The sequence below is a fragment of the Mixophyes fleayi genome, chromosome 2, assembly GCF_038048845.1.
Source record: "Mixophyes fleayi isolate aMixFle1 chromosome 2, aMixFle1.hap1, whole genome shotgun sequence".
Taxonomy (NCBI): Eukaryota; Metazoa; Chordata; class Amphibia; order Anura; family Limnodynastidae; genus Mixophyes; species Mixophyes fleayi.
The window spans coordinates 216,193,943-216,215,507 of record NC_134403.1 but is presented as its reverse complement, the minus strand read 5'-3'; the positions used below and the strand labels follow the sequence as shown (position 1 = coordinate 216,215,507).

The following is a 21,565-nucleotide window of genomic DNA, read 5'->3' as shown; positions in this document are numbered from 1 at the left end:
TATATATATATATATATATATATATATATATATATATATATATATATATATATTCAGAATATATATGACCGTCCATCCACACCATATAACTCTTCCTTCTTTTAAGGAGGCTGCCTTCAATATATCGGGTGGTAAATTCGAGTAAATGGTAATCGGAAGAAATAAACGATAAGAAGGACAAATGGAGCCTAACACTGTGGTGGTTTAGGGAAATCGGCCAAGAACTGCAAGGTGTCAATTAAAAGCATAACAGATATATATGTCAATAAGGCACAAAAACTTTAATATTAGGTGCCCTTTGTGTGTGTGTCTCTCTCTCTCTCTTGTTATCTGGTAACAACCTACTGCTGTATATTGCATACATATATTGTTTATCTTTGTCCCTATACATGTTCAACTGATCTGCATATTGCCTTCCCTTGAAAGATTTATTATAAAGAGAAAGTTATGTAACACTGTAACACCCCCTTTCCCACACCCTGGGAGTGATGTATGTAAACATATAAGAGACTTTTTTTAGCTGACAGAGTCCTGACACATGGGTTATTGAGTAACCTCCTGTCTACCACTAACATATGCACAAGTCACAAAATGGTGTACAAGCCATCCCGGCACATTTTTAAGCACAGCAAAATGCAGCAGTCCCTCCTTTTTTTGTATTTAGTATAAAAATATATAACAATAAATATCAGCACAAAAAAACAGGAAATTGATCATTTTAACTGAACAATGCACCAGAATGTAGACTAACACATTACAATATTGTAATTGAATGCAAATAAACAGTCAAAACCTTGAGCAAAACCTACTGTGTCTCTAACTTATCACATTAAACAGTGTTGGATATATGCAGCTTACTTACAGCTAACAACAGACACAAACTTCATGCAACATAACACAAGTAACTTTCTTGGATTGGAGCTCAGTGGCTTTTGTATTTTGTCCTCACCAAATAGATGACAAAGAGGCTGAAATATCAACTTCCTTCAATGCATAAATTGATTTAAATGTTCACAAACTACCAAGATGGCTGCCTGCATTATCTCCACTGTTAGGTTGTTTTTGCACCTGTAGTGCCACAAGTAAGTTGTACTAGCAATCCAAATTCAAAACAGCAAATGCAATTGTCTTCAGAGATATTCCCTTCTATCCCTCACTCTTCACCCTATTGGCGGTATCTCAGTCCATAACAATTATATTGCCACATAGCAACACAGGTCCTTCTGAGCTAATATCTTTATTCCTATAATGTTCACTTTACTGGCAATACCTCTGTAGCGCCTGCGGGGAAGAGGACAGACGCAACACAAAAGAACTTACCTTGTAAACGATGGTCACCTCCAGTCCGCTTCCGATATCCCAGCTGCGATTCGATCCCAGCAGATCAGCAGCCGCAACCCTTGTCACCTCCAACCACGTCCCTCTAAGAAAGAGACAGAGATTACGACCGTGCCTACCAGGTAAGGGCTGTCCGAGAATACGGAAATGAACAAGGACACTCTCAGTCCAAGCCCCCTTGCCACCTCCTCACTTTGCTCTCGCCAAGGCACGGGGGACTACATGCACTTGAGACCAGGACTAGTCCCGCCTCAAGTGCCTCGCACACCTCCCGGTGAGGGCCTAACCGAAAGGGGGAATCCAGCTTGATACTCACCGGGACACTCCTACTTCCGATCCGGTTCTCCTGCACCTCCCCGACACCTGCTGATGACAAGGAACACACAGCCTCCCTCTGCACTCTCAGTGAGACTAAGATGGGCAACCACAAACGCTAAACTGACTACAACAGCGACCCGACCCTAACAACGCTCTAATGATCGGCAACGCAACTAAGTCAAACAACTATGACTAACCAGGTGTGGTGCACTAACGGAACTACTCACTAACCACTACGGGGAACACCAGCCGGTGTTCACGGACTATACCGGAGGGCGGTTTCTAACCCCCTCACCCAGGTCATACCAAGGAGACTGTCTCCTTACTATGGGGTCACCCACGGACCCTAAGGGCCGGCTGCACCAGGCCCGACTGAGGCTCGCTGGAACAGCACACTAACCCGCGGGCCGACTGCCGCACGGAACAGCCGATCAAAACTGAACCGCCCGACTGCCTGTACTCGGGTATCGAACACGTATCCTTACACCCGGAACCACAGGATGACCTGCACGGAACTCGGGCTTGGGGACCCTCAACCAGAACCACGGGCCGCCCCTGGAACTGCCTCAAGGTGTGCTGCACTGCCACCGACTCACTCAGTCACCCCCTCTGGGAACCAGCGTGACCCCAGGGACGGGAAAACTACGTATGTTCTTCCCTGACTATGTGTAAGCTGGTAACTACACTTGTCCCCCACAGCACGGGTTAGCACAGGAAAACACAGGAAACAAGAGCCTACCTTTAATGGGGGCCTGACGTCTTGCCCCTGGATACAATTATGTAGCACACCCAAAGATACATTAATACAGACAATACTCGCCGCACAGACAGAATAAATACAGTATACAGTACTTTGCACGCTACTCACCAGAGCACACAGCTGCTAGCCAACCAGCCGGTTGCTATAGCACCCACAGGAGCCTCCGCTCCACTGTACCTTCTAACTCCGTGTGCTCACCTCACACAGGACTGCGCCTACACTCACAAGGCTCTCACGCCTCTGTCACACCACCAGGGCCTTATGCCCTACACACCATGGGCCTCTGCCCAGCTACATACAGAGCCTTGTGCTCTCGGTATGGGCCTCACCCCCCTCTCTAACTCAGGGCTCTGAGCCCACTACCTAGGGCCTTGTGCCCTGCTACCTAGGGGCACTAGCCCCTGCCTACTCAGGCCTCCCTCTCTAACTACTTGCCTTGTGCCATTGTACCTGGAAGCTCTGAGCCTCCCCTGCCTAGCTAACTAACAGGGCCTTGTGCCCTTTAATACTTATGGCCTACTGACCCACTACTTCATCGGGACCTTGTGCCCCTATTACATAAGGGAAAAAGGAGAGTTGCGCAGAAGTACCTAATAGGTTTTTAATAAAAAATGTCAAACAGCTGTGTAAAATACATGTATCGCATGCTGATTACATGCTGCATGGGCCTAGTGCCGACCTATTGCTGAGGCTACTTATCTGCTCCGCGCAGGAATCTCAGCTTGCCACACCGTCTTCTGCCTTCTCTTCCAGACCCTCCAGCCGGCGGTGCCTCTTCTCCTGTTCGGCGCTGTTGAGGGCTGCTTGGCGGGGGCGCTCTTAGCCCTGACAAGGGCTCCCCGCCGACGATCTCCGCTCCGGCGGCTTGCTTGCAGTCTTCTTTCTCCGCCGCCGCTCCAGACGTCTGATCTTCTTCTCCGCCGACGGACTTCTGCCAAAATTATTTAGTCGCCGGTGCGACATCATCAGCCGGCGCGAGCGCCAATTGGCTCGCGTCGGCGCCAATCTTTTAAATGGCCGAGCGCGAGCCGCGATTGGCTCGCGTATCCGGCCGCTGATTGGCCAGCGGGGAAAGATGAGCCCTGATTGGCTCATCCTTCCTCCGCTGTCAGAACCTGCAAGAAAGAGTGAATACTTACCGCCGCTGGATCGCCGGACAGGTAAGTAAGTTCTTTCTTATTTCCTCTTCACCCACTTGTAGGGCTCAGCAATCTGGGGACTATTCAGCCCCTCCAGGGGCACAGCGAGGCCAGGCATCTCCGCGGGCACCAACTTTACACCTCCGTTCATAAGTCATGAAAGTAGTGAAATAACCAGTGATACTGAAGTCTCTCCACCATTTCTTCTGATGAGCTCCTGCTGAATTTGCTGTAGTGGGGTTCCACTCTGTCCCAAATGGTAAGCCATACTTGCCCACTCTTTTGGATTTTCCTGGAGACTCCTAAATTCCTGGTAGGTTTACCAGACTCCCGGGAGAGCAGGCTGTTCTCTCACTTTCACTTCCAAGTCAAGTGGGCAGGTTGAGTGCCTTCATGATGCGATTGGACCAGCTTTGCGATCCCGTCCTCACAATTCACCTCCCCCCAGCATAGGCAAACAGAGGGGGGGTTTCCTAGTGCCTGGAAACCCCTCCCCCCTCCAAGCCTGGTGCACTGTATAGTTAAGGTGGCTGGACCCTGCCCCAGCTTCACACGGCTCTGCTTGAAAAGGGAGAGCTGCGTGCACCTAACAGTAGTGCACGCAGCATTGCCCATGTATATTATGGGGGTAGAAAGGGTTGGAGAGCAGCCAAGCACTGTCTAAAATTATAGCCATGCCCACTGGTGGCGTGGTGTGGAAACCCCCTTCTACAAATTCTGCGTTTGCCCCTGCCCCAGGATCTTCTGGAGGCGAAGAGTGAAACTGCAACACTTTCCTTATCCTCTCTCTGTCTCTGCTCTTTCCTTCTCAGCTCTGTTCACTACCTTTCTACTGCAATCTCTATCTCTCTGTATCACAGCTCCTCTCACATCCTCTTTTCTCGCTTTCAGAGCTGGCTCCGCCTCTCTTTACCCTCCGATCTAGCTCTGACTCTCCATTTTGGCACTTCTTTTTCCCAGTTTTTCCATGCAAGTCTCTGCAGGGCAAAACTTCTCCATTCTCCTCTCTGCTGCAGTGCTCCCTGGGAGATGTAGTTTTCCACTGTCATTGGCACATGCATCGTTGCACACTGACGCAGGTGTCATAGTTCAATAAAAAGATATTAAAGAAATACTGTTCTATGGTGGTTAATGTGGGAAGGACAAATCAATTATTTCATGTTTCTGTGCTACTATTTACATTTATAATCTGTAACCATTTAAGACACAAAGGCAATACATATGTCTTAAGTAATTTTGCTCTTTGTATGTGCTTTGCTTCCAAGGTGTGACTGTAGAGACGGAAGGTAAGGACCGACTAAACCTATCTCTTCCCGGACACCAGACTACTCTGCTTAAAGATGCTGTTGACTCAGGTAAAACACTGTACACTCCTGTATCTGGCATATTACCAGTGCACAACTTAGACTTGTTTTATGATGGCTGGACAAATCCCAGAAGCCAGGAAGACAGTGTACCTATAAATGACTCTTGGGGCCTGATTCATTATGGAAAGTACTCATTTTTTTTACTTAAGTTTTGTCCTGGACAAAACCATGTTACAATACAAGGTGTGCAAATTAGTTTATTATTTTGCACATAAGTTAAATACTGGGTTTTTTTTCCTACTTTAAATTTCAGTGTACAAATAAGCTATCAAGTATTTGTGTGCTACATGAAAAAATAGCCAGTATTTAACTTATGTGCAAAATAAAAAACTAATTTGCACCCGTTGCATTGCAACATGGTTTTGTCCAGAAAACTTAAGTAAGAAAACTTACTCAATTTCTTGCTTAACTTTCCTTAATGAACCAGGCCCTTGGTGTCTAACTTTTGGGAGTAGTTCTATTGCTGTCCATGGATACACCTCTTCCCTGCTTCTTTATATATCCCGTTGGCTCCTAGATTTCACATAACTGGCTCCCAAATACTTCTACTCACATATGTTACAGTAGAACAAAACATAAAAAACTATTTTATACGGTCATTGAGAAATGTGAGGCTTCTTTTGTTAGGATCTTTCTGTCTCACTTTCTGTCAAATGGGATTGTTGCAGCTGGCATATTCCAAGTTTTTCTGCTATTTACTTAGATCTTTGAAACTAGACAGTTAGACTGAAATGTCAAGGGACTGTCATAAAAGGAAATGTCATTATCCCCTCCCATATTTAGTCGGCTATGACTAGAATAGCAACAGCCATAACCCTTCTCTTACCAAAAAAACGTATGTATGTTTACATAGCACTTACACAGAAACGTAAACCTTCCCCCTCCCTATCCTGGTTCCATGGTTTCATACACTGTTCTTTGGCACAACTCAGCAAGTCAGTAAATGCAGTAAAGATTAAAAGAAGATTAAAAGAAGGGGAAACGTTCACTTCTCACCTCCCCTAAAAATCTACTGTTGTTGCAAATATAGAAAGAATAGTGTTTATTGCTCAGATATAGGCCTAAAAGGACTGTTGTACATCACTATGTGGCAGTGAAGATACACCCAGGAGTAAACTAAACCACACACAGAATACAACCACATATGCTCTTTAGGCTAGGTACACACTGGGGAGTTTTCCGACCAATCTGTTATCTACAACGGTTGTACCTACGACTGAAGGTCTGAACGGTCGGGCGATTCATGCATACACACCACACATGATTTACCTTCAGATCTGTGGTCTTTATCTGGTCCTATAGTCGTTTAGGGAATGACCGCACAATATGCATTCATTAATTCATTCCTGTTACACTGATTAACTGCCTTGTTATAGCTGTCCACATGCCATAACAAATTTCGTTAGCTTCTGTGACTCTGAAATTAAATATTCAGTCTCAGAGCTAATGAACAAATTATTCCATCTACAGCACTCTCTACATTTAGTCACCAGGACATGTTCATTGCTGGCATTGGCTGAAAAGACCATGGGCTAGATTTACTAAGCTGCGGGTTTGAAAAAGTGGGGATGTTGCCTATAGCAACCAATCAGATTCTAGCTTTCATTTATTTAGTACCTTCTACAAAATGACAGCTAGAATCTGATTGGTTGCTATAGGCAGCATCCCCACTTTTTCAAACCCGCAGCTTAGTAAATCTAGCCCCATGACTCTAAACTCTATAAAGATTGTGATTGTGAGTGCATACACACTGCAGGTGTTTGGAACAAGATTATTAAACAGTATGACTAACCAAATGAAACGACAATCAGCACTTTGGGACGACTGTCGTTCATTGTGTAAGTAACACAATATCTGACCAAACAGTCGCATATTGGCTTATTGGCCCGATGATTGGCTGAGAAACTTAAGTGTGTACCTAGCCTTATACAGAGCCAAAGCGATTATCCACCCCTGCCATAAATTCAAATAAGTACTTGAAATACTGAACCAATCCAAGTAGATAATTCTATTGAGAGGGGGAGACTGGTTGGCACACGGCAATCAGAACTAGATATGACTGGGCCATTGGACAAGGACTCAGGCAGTTCATTTTTCCATGGGTAATCACGAGAACAGACATCTTCTCTTGCAAACAGGAGAGTTTTCAATCACAGTGAAATTACATATTAATGGTTGGGGTAGCTATGGCGACAGGGAACAGTAAATTATCTAAAATTGGGATTTAAGCATGGTTTACAGTAATCTGTGACTCTCAAATAAATGCATTGTTCACCATTGGGACAATTTCCACTGCTAGTCTTTTTCGACAAGAACCCCCACTGGCTACTCAATCAAAAGAATGAGGTGGCCAAGGTAGCAACAGTCATCTATCTGCACTTAGACCAGATGCTAATTAACATGCTCTTTACACAAACATGCTGTAGGCATCCTATCTCAGAAATCAGTATCTGCACACACTTTATGCATTTACAATAATGTATAGCAACCACACTGCACCAATATTAGAAATACTTTTATACAGCAAATTATTTCTTCTCATTTTGGTGTTTGGGAGGGTAGATCCAGCCATATTATCTGTTTCAATGACGGAGACGTGAGGAAACAGCATGTGAATGTAGGTATGGGGAATTTTCGGAAAGGAGTCATTTTAATATACAAAATAGGTAAATGCAACAAACTACAATACACATTTAATTGCCTAACATACTTTCATAATGGCTAACAACATATTCAATTAAATCTTAGGGTGGCAAAATAGGGATACTGGTGCACATAATAACAGTCAAACCCACTCAGTATCCCCGTTTCCACTTGGTACTGACTACTGTACCTAAAGACTCTTGGACAGAAAGTTGGTACAACCCGTTTTTGCTTCAGCCTATGGACGGGTAACATGACATTCTCTTGCTTGTACAATGCAGAGTTCATGGATTCCTCAATGATTGTGAGCTGTCCAGGGCTATTATTGAGCCCTAAACCATTACATGTCATACTCATCCTTCCTTATTCATGTCAGCAAGCCTATCTTCTGTTCCTTTCTGTTCGCCATTCATCACCCCAGGCTATGGTCCTTATATTTCTACAATCATCACCCCATTGTCACGTCATCCCTTTTCTTCCAAACGGCATATGCATTTAAAGTCGTCAAACTATCTTTTCTCAAATTCCCTATTAGACCCTCTATAATATGTTTTTCGCTTTCATCACAGAAACAGCCCCTCCTGAAGTAGCCAGTGATATATTCTCTGCTAAATCCAAAGCGCATTAATTGATACTTATTCTACTAGATCTATTTGTAGCTTTTGACATGTTCGATCACTCTCTGCTAATGCACTGTCTTGGATCTCCTCCTATTTTCCTATTGCATGCTATAACACAACCATGTCTAAAGATGCTTGAAAATATTGACAGGTTCCAAATTTGATAGAATTTCATCAGTTCAATGGTCATGAACATGTTTGCGATACAATATTCAGTATATGCCAATTTAATTTTGTGGTTCTTTATTCACAATTCATGCTTGTATTCATGCTTCGCATTAAAATTAATGGTTTTTACATATATTTATTTATTTTAAAATACTATTTAAATAATATTTTTAAATAATAAAAAGTATTTTAACATTTTTTAAAATTCGAACAGTGACTATTACTGTGTTCAAAGTTCAAATTTTGTTGTGCACTGTTCCAGTTCTGCCGTTCACTGTTTACATTGGAAAGCAATTTAAATGTATCAGTTTCAGCTAGAAAATGTTCAAGCTGGATCGACCATGTTTGATGTGACTTTATGTTGTGTGAACTGTGTTGCCCAAGGTCAATTCTGCTCACTTTGTTCAAATTTAACTTGATTTATAAAAAAAAAAAACATTTTAATCAATCTAAATTTTGAGAAATTCCATAGTTTGTTTTTGACTTGTTGTTATTATTCAGTCAACTGGCTTGAGAAACAGTCACAAAACACAATTTTCATGATGCGTTGTGTTTATGAGCAACACATATAAATCTGGGAACAAATAAAGCAATTTTTTCTTTTATTCAGTGGACTCATCACGTATATATAACACTATAAGCTATTAATGTTAGGAGTTTAAACTCAATGATGTCTGGATAGTGAAGCACTAATGGAGACAATCATATCTTGCTTCTGACTACCTGAATAAGCTCTGAAGCCGGATGCAGCCTTTAGATACATTTGCACAGAGAGTATGTCTAGTGAAGCCTTTTTACGTTTCACCCCCCTCAGATCTACAATGGCAGGGGTCCATCCTTGTTTTCAAAATAGAGGATTAATTTGTCGTGACATGTCAATGTCAAGGTAAACAATAAATATGAATAGGTAATTACATTTTTACCATTTATGGCTGACACTGATGCAATGTGTGTGACTTATAGTGCCTGTTTCGCTGGGTATATATAGCTGTGTGTGTATTTATTTCTATTACAATCTCTTAGCTGAAGGGCGTCCTGTTATCCTAATGCTGTTTAATGCCGGACCTCTGGATGTTTCCTGGGCCCAGAACAGTAAGGGTGTGCATGCCATCTTGGAGTGCTTTTTCCCTGCAGAAGCTGCAGGCACTGCTATTGCTAAGATCTTAATAGGAGCAGATGGAGCAAATCCTGCAGGCAGGCTACCATCCACATGGCCAGCTGGGATGGAGCAGGTGAGTCTTCTAGCCATTAGGGCGCCATGTTGTACTGTGAAATCTCAAAATAAAGACTATTTGTGTAAAAAATACTTATTTTTTCTGAACATTGTAATGCTGAGGTTTACCTGTTACTAGTATTGTGAACCAAATAAAAGAAATAGGTAGATGTCTAAATTGTGGTCCTCTACCTAAGGTGCCTGCTATGGACAACTACACTATGGAGGGGCGGACCTATCGTTATTACGGGAGTCAGACACCTCTATACCCCTTTGGGTATGGACTTTCCTACACTACATTTCAGTACACTGATCTGACAGTGACACCAAGTACCTTGCATCTGTGTGAGACCCTTCACTTGTCTGTGCTGGTGAAAAATTCCGGCTCCAGAACGGGGGATGAGGTGAGAATAAAACAACCCACACTGCACTCACTTCAAACTATACATTTTGGAAGAAGTGATGGAGATATTAGCTGAATTAGCTTGTTAATTAGAATACATCTGAAATAATATATTTATATTTCAGTACATTTCCTTGCTTAAGGAAACCAGGTTGCTTGACTGTCTGCCACCCAGCTGTTGGGTGGCACTGACCTCTTGGGGTTATGGCATTATTGGTGGGCTGAGCCAGTGATGTGGTGGCACCCAATCATAAATAATAACCTTAATAATATAGGATATGTTGTTTCTTTAAAATCTATTTCTATGTATATGTATCATGAGAACATGCTAAAAACAGACATACAGTTATAATATGCTGTCCTAATAAACATAATTCCTATCTTACACATAACTTGTTCAAGCTGTCTGTTCACCATCAAAGATTTGTAGTAACCTCTGTGTCCTTTCCACAGGTGGCACAGGTGTATATGAGCTGGTCTGGTGCCTCTGTGCCAGTCCCCAGCTGGCAGTTAGTAGGAACTCAACGCGTAACAGTCCCAGTTGGTGGCTCTGTGAAGGTCTCTCTGTCAGTGTTGCCTAGACAGCGGGCAGTTTGGACTAATCTCTGGATTCTTGAAGCAGGGGAATTTTGCCTTTATGTTGGGGGTCAGCAGCCTTTTCAAGTTACAAGTGTGTCATCCAATGTTTTAAAGGCTATCTTCACAGTACAAGGAGCGTCCCGTCCTCTCAGTACATGCTGAAGGAACAACTCCTGCACTGTCTTCTTTCTCCACCAGGTGGAGATGTCTTAAAAAAATTACCGGCTTGTACCACGCTGACTATTGTTATTCACCAACAACGCGAGTTAATCAATAAGCCACCTGTGTGGACAATGCTGTGCTTACTACTTGTGCCAAACAAAACGTTTGTAGCCTTTACTCTTCCTTCCCTTCTTTATTATATGATAAAAGGTGGTTAAACATTATTATGTATTCTCTTATTAGACTTCATTCATAAAGTGCCAACATGTTCTAAAGGGTTGATCCTTGTGGAAGAAAGTATCATGCAATTTCAAGAAACACATACAATACAATGCTATAAAGAGTAAACACCCTATCTAGTATTTTCCATATCTAATCTCAAATAAAGTAATAACTCTACATTTTTTTTCTTAAACTATTACAAATAAAAAACAGTTCTTGATGAAATGAATACTGACCTCTTCCACTAGGAGATACCTAAATAAACCCTGGAGCAATCAGTTGTCAAAGAGGTCACATAATTGATTGGAGGTCAGCTGTGTCCAATAAAACTGTTTCATTAGCTTTCAAAATAAATACATCTGGACAGAGCCGTAACTTAAAATTTTAGAGCCTGGGGCGAAAAACAAAAATGCCCCCCCTCCTCTAGCCCTCACTTTTAACCAAATGAACCTAAAATATTCATAAACTGCACCTCCTTCAGCGTTGCATCCTGGGCGGTCGCCCCTATTGCACAGCCCTAGTTACAGTCCTGTATTTGAATGTGGGAGGTCCCACATTTGGTTACTGCATGTCCAAACAAAACCTTCATCGTGAAGATTAAATAATATTTAAAGCAAATTTGAAAAGCGCAAATCATGGGAAGGATTAAAAAAGACGTCAGTGGATTTAAATCATCTAGAGGACTGTCAAGTCCATCATAAAGAAATGGAAAGACTCTGAATTTGTACTAACCATCCATGCAAAAAGACCTGTGACAATTATGAGAGTTAGTCTTCTATGACAGAAATGGCAGAAATTGACCATGGAACAATAATAGCTCAGACACTTCACAGATATGCTGTTCATGAGAGGGTATCAAAAAGAAAATTATTGTTGAAGAAAAGAGTTTGTCCAAAAGCTTGTGGGAGTCCCACATCTAAGTATTGTCTTTATTTTTATTTTTTTATTGTTATTCTTTGAGAGTTGTTTTAGTTGACATTATAGAGAATTTTGTGTTGATCAGTGATGAAAATTTCGAAATAAAGTGCATTTTGATTCCATGATAGAATAATATAAAATGTGAATACTTTTTGTTGCCGCGGTATGTAAACATAGTAATGCAAGAAATGGTTAATTAAATTTAATAGCTGTGACGGCACAACATCATCTGCTATTTATATAGCGCCACTAATTTTGCAGCGCTGTACAGAGAACTGCCTTACATCAGTCCCTGCTCCTACGATACTTAGAGAGAGACTAAGGTCAATTTAATAGCGGCCAATTAACCTACTAGTATGTTTTTGGAGTGTGGGAGGAAACTGGAGCACCCATAGGAAACTCACACAAACACTTGGAGAGCATACAAACTCCACACAGATAAGGCCCTGGTCAGGAATCAAACTCATGACCTCTGCACTGTGGTGCAGAAGTGCTAACCACTAAGCCACCGTGCTGTCTACAACATGCAAAATCACAGGCTGAAAGTATGTTGCATTGTGACACATTGCAGGTTTTAGTGCAATTCTTTATTTCCTTATTTATACCCCATTCATACTGCACCAAAATCCCGGGTTTTTGCCGGGGCGAGATCAAACGACCCGGGTCTTGGTGCAGTATGAATGGTACAAGTCTAAAAACCCGGGTCTTCAACCCGGGATTTATCGAGGGGTAATTCCCGGGTCGGACCCAGGTTGCCTGCACTATGAATGGTGCAACCCGGGTTTTTCAACCCGGGTTGCACAGAAAACAAGCTGATTGGCTGTCTGCCTGTCTCTGGAGGATGATGCCATCGGTGGGAGCCCGTGGAAGATTCGAGAAGGAGTTGAGGAGAAATGGTGGATGACATCACCATTTTTCAGCGAATGAAAACTGCTCTGGTGATGACTCCCACAAATTGCCAGGGCACAGACTTGTGCAGTATGAATGGGGTCAACCCGGGAAATTCCCGGGTCCGAGGTGCACTATGAATGGTGTTTCTGAGCTGGGACGCTCCGAGCCCCGGCAAAAACCCGGCTTGAAAAACCCGGAATATTGCTGGGGCGGCAGTATGAAAGCGGTATTATTGGTACCTTAGCATATTAGAAATAACAGACTTTTCAAATGATTGATATAGTAATGTATGTGTGTGTATATATTTTTATTAAGCAATGCTAGACATACTATGAGGCAAGTTTTACCAGTTGAACAATGAATAGGACAGATATGAAGAAAAGTATATGTTTCCATGTCAGCTGACATAATGTAATGGAAGCATTTGCACATTCTATGTACTAAAGAGTTCCTCTTTCATTTCTTCTTGTTTCCTTACTCTATAGAAAAATGTAGCTCAGAGGTCTTGCATTAGATTTATTAATAAATTCCATTTGTCTCTACACGTACACAGAGCTTCTAAAACCTCCAGGCTCTTATTATTCAGACTTGTGCTTTGTAGATTGTAGTTTGACATATTGTTCATTTAACAAAACAAGTATGCCAGCAACCTGTTTCTTGTGTACAGCTTTAAATAGTCAGTGTGTACTCATTGTCTGTTATCAGTGGTCTCTTAATGTTGTCTAACTTATCTAGATAAACTGCTCATATTTTCCACATCACACATTCTGAATAAAATGATACTTATGAGGAGTGAGTTATATACAAACAAAGCAGACAACATGGTGATGGCAGGGGCGGAACAATACATTGCCTGAACCCATAGCAAAACTTGGGAGGGGGACATGGCAATGCGGTATGTCCTTCACAAAATATGGTTCACAAATATGTCCACACAAAGGCCGAAGGCATGGTTCTGGGCTTCCTCTCCCTCCCATGTAATCTGTCATTTGCCTCCCCAAATACACACACAAACTCCCTCCATTACATTGTTTTTTACTATTAATATAAATAATACAGTTACTCTTTATACCACTACCTTCATAATGCCACCATGACTTACTGCTGGGTGCACAATGTTGGTTTACTTTTATTTTTATATTTTTGTTTATTTTAGTAATACTTGCTATCTTCCCGTAAAAACCGGGAGACAAATTGGGGGGAGTCATCCCAGTCTCCTTGGGGAAACAGACTACCCTCCTAGATCCAGCTTCTACTTCTGCCCCTGCAATTGCCCTATGGACCTCCCCTCCAGAAAGCCAGTCCGTATGATTTTAATTTTTTAACCTATGGAGCTTGAAGACTTTTACAGGAGACTTCAATAGGTTGCTTTTATTTCAAATACAGATTTAAGGCATCATTTAGAGTTTGAAGTAAATCCAGCTAGAATTTGCAATTTTGCACTGTGGAAAATCACATTGCACCACAGGGGGGGGCAGATTTAAAATGTGCAGACAGATTAATTGGAAGGAGTGAGGCACATCTTAGCTGAATTTATAATCGCAGGGTAAAATTAAAACTGCCCAGTTTAAGAACATGCTGTATTTTCCCTGCATGCAATTAAAAAATGAATATGAACCCCTAGCAACACGGATTTGATCCTAACTCTAAGTGAGGCCATTATTGTAAACTGGGCCTAATAGCAGTTACTTTCAGATCTAGGTGGACACTGATGTTCATGGTCTTTGATGTATCTGAACTTTCATAAGAATTGAACATACAATAGGAGGTTTGTCAGACCATGAAGCAAAGTTTGCTTATAAATAGAGAGCCGATGTGTCAGATCTCCCCTGCTACAGAGAGAGACAGTCAGAGCCGAAGGTGATTGGCAGAGATCTCATCTATATACAGTCATGGCCAAAAGTTTTGAGAATGACTCAAGTATTGGTTTTCACAAAGTTTACTGCTTCATCGTTTTTAGACTTTTTTGTCAGAGGTTGCTATGATATACTGAAGTAAAATTACAAGCATTTCATAACTGTCAAAGGCTTTTATTGACAATTACATTAAGTTTATGCAAAGAGTCAATATTTGCAGTGTTGACCCTTCTTTTTGAAGACCTCTGTAATTCGCCCTGGCATGCTATCAATCAACTTCTGGGCCACATTCTGACTGATGGGCACCCATTCTTGCCTAATCATTGCTTGGAGTTTGTCAGAATTTGTGGGTTTTTGTTTGTCCACTCACCTCTTGAGGATTGACCACAAGTTCACAATGGGATTAAGGTCTGGGGAGATTCCTGGCCATGGATTCAAATTTTTGATTAATTGATTCCCTAGCCACTTAGTGTTTGCCTTATGGCAAGGTGCTCCATCATGCTGGAAAAGGCATTGTTCGACACCAAACTGTTCTTGGATGGTTGGGAGAAGTTGGTCTTTGAGGATGTTTTGGTACCATTCTTTTGGCCATGACTGTATAAGAGTCCTTTTAATTAAATATTGATCAAACAGCAGGTGGCCTCTTGAAAATTTTATTGTGTAATTAATTGCATTAGAAAATGGTTTAGATATTTGACATTTTATGTGAATATCTTAAGGAATGAGAAGTTTTTAGAAATATATGTATGCATGTTTTCATAGTTGTTTTCATATTGCAGCAACTTTTATTTTATATCTTATCGTACTTAATTTTTAAATATAGTGGGCAAATGTATACCATTAGCACTACTTTTCAGGCACTGTACCGACACATGTATAACCACAACTGTATTTAGAAAGTATGCGGCACTAGTACTAGGCACATAAGAATATTGACACCTCTTTGAGCAGGGCTAAATCAATAAAGAGTACTGGATGTGCAGCACAATGCACTTTTGCTTTGTAAATGTGCACTTAGTATGTCCAACGTGTGCACATCAAGGTGCAAACCTACTCTCTGCTATTGAGAGAAATCTTCTGGTGAAATAAGGGAAATAAAGACTGAAATAGGAATTTAATGATAGTGTAATATACTCTCACTATTTGTTATATTATTCCTAGATAGGATTGTTAATTACTTGCAGCCTTCCCACACTTTTCCTTGAGCTATTTGCACCAACATCCACTCCAGTACTTTCTACCACTGCATGAAAAAAATCCGGCATGCAGATGGCAGTTAGAGATGGCTGCACTATAGGTGAGCTGTGTGCCGGCTGCACTGTCATCTCTGTGCCCTACCTTTCACATAATCTCATGAACATTTACAAATGTATATAAAGGCAGTGTGAAATTCCAAGTTGGTGCTGAAGAGTACCATCACACCAAGGACAGGGTTGTTTAGAAGATCTACTGGAATACCTTCTCAGTTCAGCTGCTGGACCCAGAGAGCTTAACTTGCTCCTTTTGTGATCTCCAAGGCCTCCTTGACAGCCTCTTTAGTGACAGCAGCTGCCACTGCAACATCTGTGAACATAAAGAACAAGTATCCTGGCTCTTTGTCCCGCAGTGAGCATGACAACATTGAAAAACACCAGGCTCAGAGCTACTCCAAGCTAGCAGGTAACCATAAGACCAACCTTGCAGCACAAAGTGAAAGCCTTCTCTGGAACCAGGATAGGAAGCATGTTCAGTTAATAAAAATGGTATCTATAATAAACAGCCTGCACACAGTTACTACAAGAGATGGAGTTAAACCTTGAGACTGCAATCAATATTTGTATTTGGAGTGAACAATCAGAGAGTTGTGTAAGGAAAGTGACAGAAGTGCACAATGTCCAGTACACACTACCCCTACACAAACAGTGTATGAACTGTGCTGGGCACCACTACCGTGACAGGCAAAAATGTCCAGCCTTTAACAAGCCATGCAGTGCAAATGGAACCACTGCCAAATATTGCAGGTTTAAAACATATGCAGGTAGCTAGACTGCCATTTGAAACACAGAGACATAGAACACCACACAAAGTGAATCTGGTGGAGTCAGAATAAGAACATATTAGCATGTTATATTGTGAGAGCATTGACCTCATAACTTAGCAAGACGAGGGGGTAAATGTATTTTGGTCCAATTTTTTTCAACTCGCCGAAAATTTACAAGCCAGCGCCGCTTTAAATTTTAGCTGTAAACTCGCCGATTTCCGGTTAGTTGAAAAAAATCGGACCATAATACATTTACCCCGAAATCTTCACTAGTTAAGCGCAATAACAGTATCATGAAAATAAAAATTTGTATTCAAAATGAATCCACCTTATAGCATATGGAGGTAAGATAATCAAGACCCTGGGCATCCTGGCCTTAACCGCTACCAAACACAGGGCTTGTGAATAATTTTTCGGTTACAATGTACAGTATTATTGAAAGGACAGTGGGCTTATGTGCACCATGTAATGCGCTCAAAGCTCATCAACCTATGAAACTGAGGAACCACTGCAGGGTTGGACTGGCCCGCCGGGGTATTCCACTGTAGGCCCCGGAGCTGATGGCTCCACCCTCTTAATTGTTGGGGTGAGGTACTAAAAAAAAACAACAACAAAAAATACTTAACTCATCCCGGCATCGGCGCCCCTCCTCCCTTCTCCGTTTGCACTGAATGTCAGGTGTGATATCATCACGCCCAAGATTCAGTGAGCAGAGCAGAGAGGAGCCTGCAAGCAAGAAGTCAGAAGAGAAGAAAGAAGCCAAGCACGATGGCACAGAGTGGTGAAGGTCAGGGGGAAAGCAAGATGGCACAGAGTGATGAAGGGGAGGGAGCAGGATGGCACAGAGTGAGGAAGGTGGAGCAAAGGCAGCATGGCACAGAGTGATGAAGGGGGGAGCAGGGTGGCACAGAGTGAGAAAGGGGGAAGGAGCAGGGTGGCACAGAGTGAGGAAGGGGGAGCAAAGGCAGCATGGCACAGGGTGATGAAGGGGGGGACCAAAAGCAGCATGTCATAGTGTGAGGAATGGGGCCAAGAGAAAGGGGGGAGCAAAAGCAGCATGGAGGGCACAGTGTGATGATAAAGGGGCACAGTAATGTGTGTATGATGGCACAGGGGGCTTGTGATAATGTAATGTGTGTGATGGCACAGGGGGCTTGTAGTAATGTAATGTGTGTGTGTGTGATGACATAGGGGGATTGTGCCAATGTAGTGTTTGTGTGTGATGGCACAGGGGGCTTGTGGTAATGTAGTGTGTGGTTGAGGTAGGTGGTTAATGGGTGGTTAATTAATGGGTGCTATTTTGTTGGTGGGGACTATTAATTTAAGATGGGGTGGTTTGGGGGCTATTATTTGAAAGTGGGGGTGAGTTTGGGGAGAGTGAGGTCTATTTATTAAATGTAAATATGAATTATTTAATGGCAGTGGCGGTTGCGGGAAATAGGTATGTTTATTAAATGTAAATACTATTACTTTACAGTTGGGGTTGGTTGGAGGGATTTAGATCTATTTATTACATTTCAATACTATTATTTTAATGTTCGAGCTGGAGGAAGGCCTAATTATTAATCGTGAGTGCTATTGACTTAACGCCGGGGCTGGTTGAAATTTTCTAAATGTACCCATTTTTTTACAAATAGGGCCCCCACATTCCAGGGTCCAGTCAAGCCGCAACTAAAGAAACCAGCAGCCCCAGGTGGTGAAAGTAACAAAAGAACTGGAGGAGAGAGCAGGTCAGTCTGTCAAATGTTCTGATTCTAGTGGGGCAATCCCGATTTTTGGTGACTGTTCTGTCCAATCTAAGTGGCAGGTCAAGACTGTGAACTCTTTATATACACACTGCATTCTTTATATACAACACTATGGTGCTAGCTGTCCTTCGTGGGCTTACCACACCCCTTCTAGTGGTTTGGTTATGCCTCTCTAGTGGCTGGCCACACCCCCTCTGGTGGGCCTCTACCATTGTATTCCCCTGTGGGCCCTTCATGCCCCAGTCCGATACTGCACCACTGCACCTTCATGTTGTTATGGACTTACCTTGGTCTATCACTGCTGCTGACATCTTTGAATGGCGCGGTAAGGAATATTTGGTGCTGGTTGACTCTTCCTCAAACTGGTTTGAGATTGATTACTTATCTAACTTCGCCAGTGCACTAGTCATTTCCAAACTCAAGGGACACTTCGCTGTACATGGCATACCACAACAACTCATCAAAGATAACACTGGGTAGTTTGTTATGGTGCAAAAATGTGGCAGAGTGTCAAGTGCTGTGCTTGGGCTTTTAAAGCACTTCCAGTATTCTATGCAGTAACATTCAGAAGTACCAAATGACAGTTATCTCCCAGTTTAGCTCCTCTGTCTGATTTCCAGCCTACTAGGGGCCCAGGTTCCCATGGACAAAATGAGGGAGGTCACTCAGGCAATATGAAAACTGTAAAAAAAAAGTATCGGCCCTAGTAAAAGATGTTCGTATGCTATTCCCATCAGACTTCACCATTGGGCATGATTGCAGATGAGTGTAATCACACACCAGTCACAAGTAGGTAAACTCTACTAGTGTGTTCATGCTGTTCGGAGCACATCCAAGTATCCAGAGTGAGCTCATCAAAAGAAGAAAGCCTCTGTGGCTGGTTGCCTGTCTAAGCTTAGGGACAGAAAAGGGAAGTCAGAATATATGACATGCGGCTAGCAAAGAGCCCCATACTAGATTACCGCAGAGCACAAGATCCATACCCAGAAGTACAAAAGAGCCACTGACACTACTCGGTTGTCTGTATAAATATGTTTCCCTAATATCAATGTGATATATGGTTATATAGTGCTTTAGTTTATTAGTTAAGACTGTTTCTATGTTTATGTTTATAATAAAACTGGTTTATTGTTTGTCGGTCTCAGTGTGGACTATTATTCTCACACTGTAAAGCTATCTAGTTTCTTGTCTTCTAGATACTAATAACAGTCCAGTGAATCTAGAGGTGTCTCCATGACAAATCTGAGGAGGTTACCAGCTGTAACTGGGTCCCAGGAAAATCATCTCCCATAAATATACTTACACCTCTGCAATCTGGACGTATGGTGTGTAGGGACGCTGGAAATCTGAAGGAGCACACTATATAAAAGTGTACACATCACACTGAAAAACCCACCTACTACCACTTTCGAACCACCTTTTCAATCATTTAAACTTTTTTGTTTTACTGTTTATGTCTTAAGTTAATCATGAGAGTAAGAGAACAAGAGAACTTTCTTTATTAAGTATGGCTTCTTCACCAAAGTGCAATTGTAGGGTGCAAGATGAGCCCCATTAAAAGTATATGTAGGGACCAGAGTAATTTTTGCACAATGCCACAAGGAACACCCTCACCCCACTCATCTCCTCCCATCGGCTAGTGCAAACTTCTGCTCCTCCTATAACACTGCCTTCTTGCTCCATATTAATAAGTACATTGATGAAAATCTAGGTGTAATCGCACAAATCAAGGTTAACAGCACCTTCAAAGAGGGTTTTGCTTTGCACCTTAGCTGTTTTTGCACTCATAAATGAGCCCCAATGACTTTTTTCCATTCTGGGGAAGGATCAACCAAACATCACATTAATATTGCCAATTCACACAATATTGTACATTCACAAAATATTTCCATACACAGTCTGACAAAATTCAGTGCTATCTAGAAGGGAGATTAGTATACCTGCTGACTTTGTGTAGTTTATATAAGGAACAGCTTCCCTTCATTTAAATAAGCCAGCGATTTCTGTTTAGTATATTGCTATGCAAACGAAATGTTAAAATAAACATGATAACATATTTAAAGCCTCTTGTGATCTTCACACTGTAACTCACATTAATATATTATCAGCCCTCTGTTACGCCATATACCAGCACTGGTTAAAAAATCCTTTGTATCACAATTACTGCCAAATTAATTATACAAGTATTGCAGTGGGATAGAGAGGTTCACTTGGGTTAACACATTGGTTAATGGTTTACATTATTGTATTTCTTTAGATGTACTGTACAATTGATCTGCTGATATTAATTCTTGCTTTGGTACACGTTAATAAACTGACTGCAGATGACTGACTGACTGATGAAGACAATCAAAGTTAAAGTACTGCCACCATTGGAATATATTATCCTGTCCTACTACCTTATACATTTTTTTCCACTGTACATAACACTACCAGCCTGAGTTTAGCAGCACCAGTGGTCGGAATCAGATGGGTTAACACGTTGTACCTCCTGAGACACTGATGCAGTTTATGTTCTATCTAGCTTGTCAGCTAGGTTGTAATTACAGTCTGGGCTTCCAGGCACAGCCTCTATCTATGTCCCTGACCCCTCCCTTACTCAGTTAACAGCTCCAAACATGTTAATTAGTTAGATTCTCTATAATTAATTAGCTTCAGGCACACATATTCACTTTGCACAGTAGCATAGTTTCATTTCTAACACACTATAATCTATTATCTGGAGTAATTAATGCTCCAATATGCAGAATTAAAAGAGCAGCATCCCAGAGCCAAGTCAGTGACCACACCTTGAAGCCTACATGAAAATATATCAACAGTAATAACATGTGGCCTCCTGGTCCATGATTATGGGTTTAAATTTTATACCACAGATTAATTTCTTCCACGCACAAAATCTCTCAACAGGCATTTTCACAAATCTCTTACCACCTAATAAATAAAAACTCAAACAACTTCTAGTTTGGCTGAATAGGTCACAGTTTATTAATGATTAAGTATAAACCTGAGGCTTAATGTGCCTCACTTTACATTTTCTGCTTTGAAATTGCATTGGTCAGTCTAACACATTTTGATCATATCGGGCCTGAGTCATTAAGGCAAAAAAGGAGTAAATGTTCTCTGGGACAAACCATGTTACAATTTAAGGGGTGCAAATTTGTTTATTATTTTGCACATAAGTTAAATACTGGCAGTTTTTT

At 41.8% G+C, this 21,565-nt stretch overlaps 1 protein-coding gene across 3 annotated transcripts in view; it reads left to right on the top strand.

Moving 5' to 3' along the window:
- Positions 1-11,109, top strand: part of LOC142138635 (uncharacterized) — a 32,467-nt gene extending 21,358 nt beyond the window's left edge. For all 3 annotated transcript variants that reach the window (XM_075195456.1, XM_075195457.1, XM_075195458.1), the window contains 4 exons: positions 4,821-4,910; positions 9,377-9,585; positions 9,764-9,970; positions 10,423-11,109. In XM_075195456.1, the coding sequence (XP_075051557.1) occupies positions 4,821-4,910; positions 9,377-9,585; positions 9,764-9,970; positions 10,423-10,710 (794 nt within the window). In that variant the 3' untranslated portion in view covers positions 10,711-11,109. The remainder of the gene's footprint in view (positions 1-4,820; positions 4,911-9,376; positions 9,586-9,763; positions 9,971-10,422) is intronic.
- Positions 11,110-21,565: the final 10,456 nt, after the last annotated feature.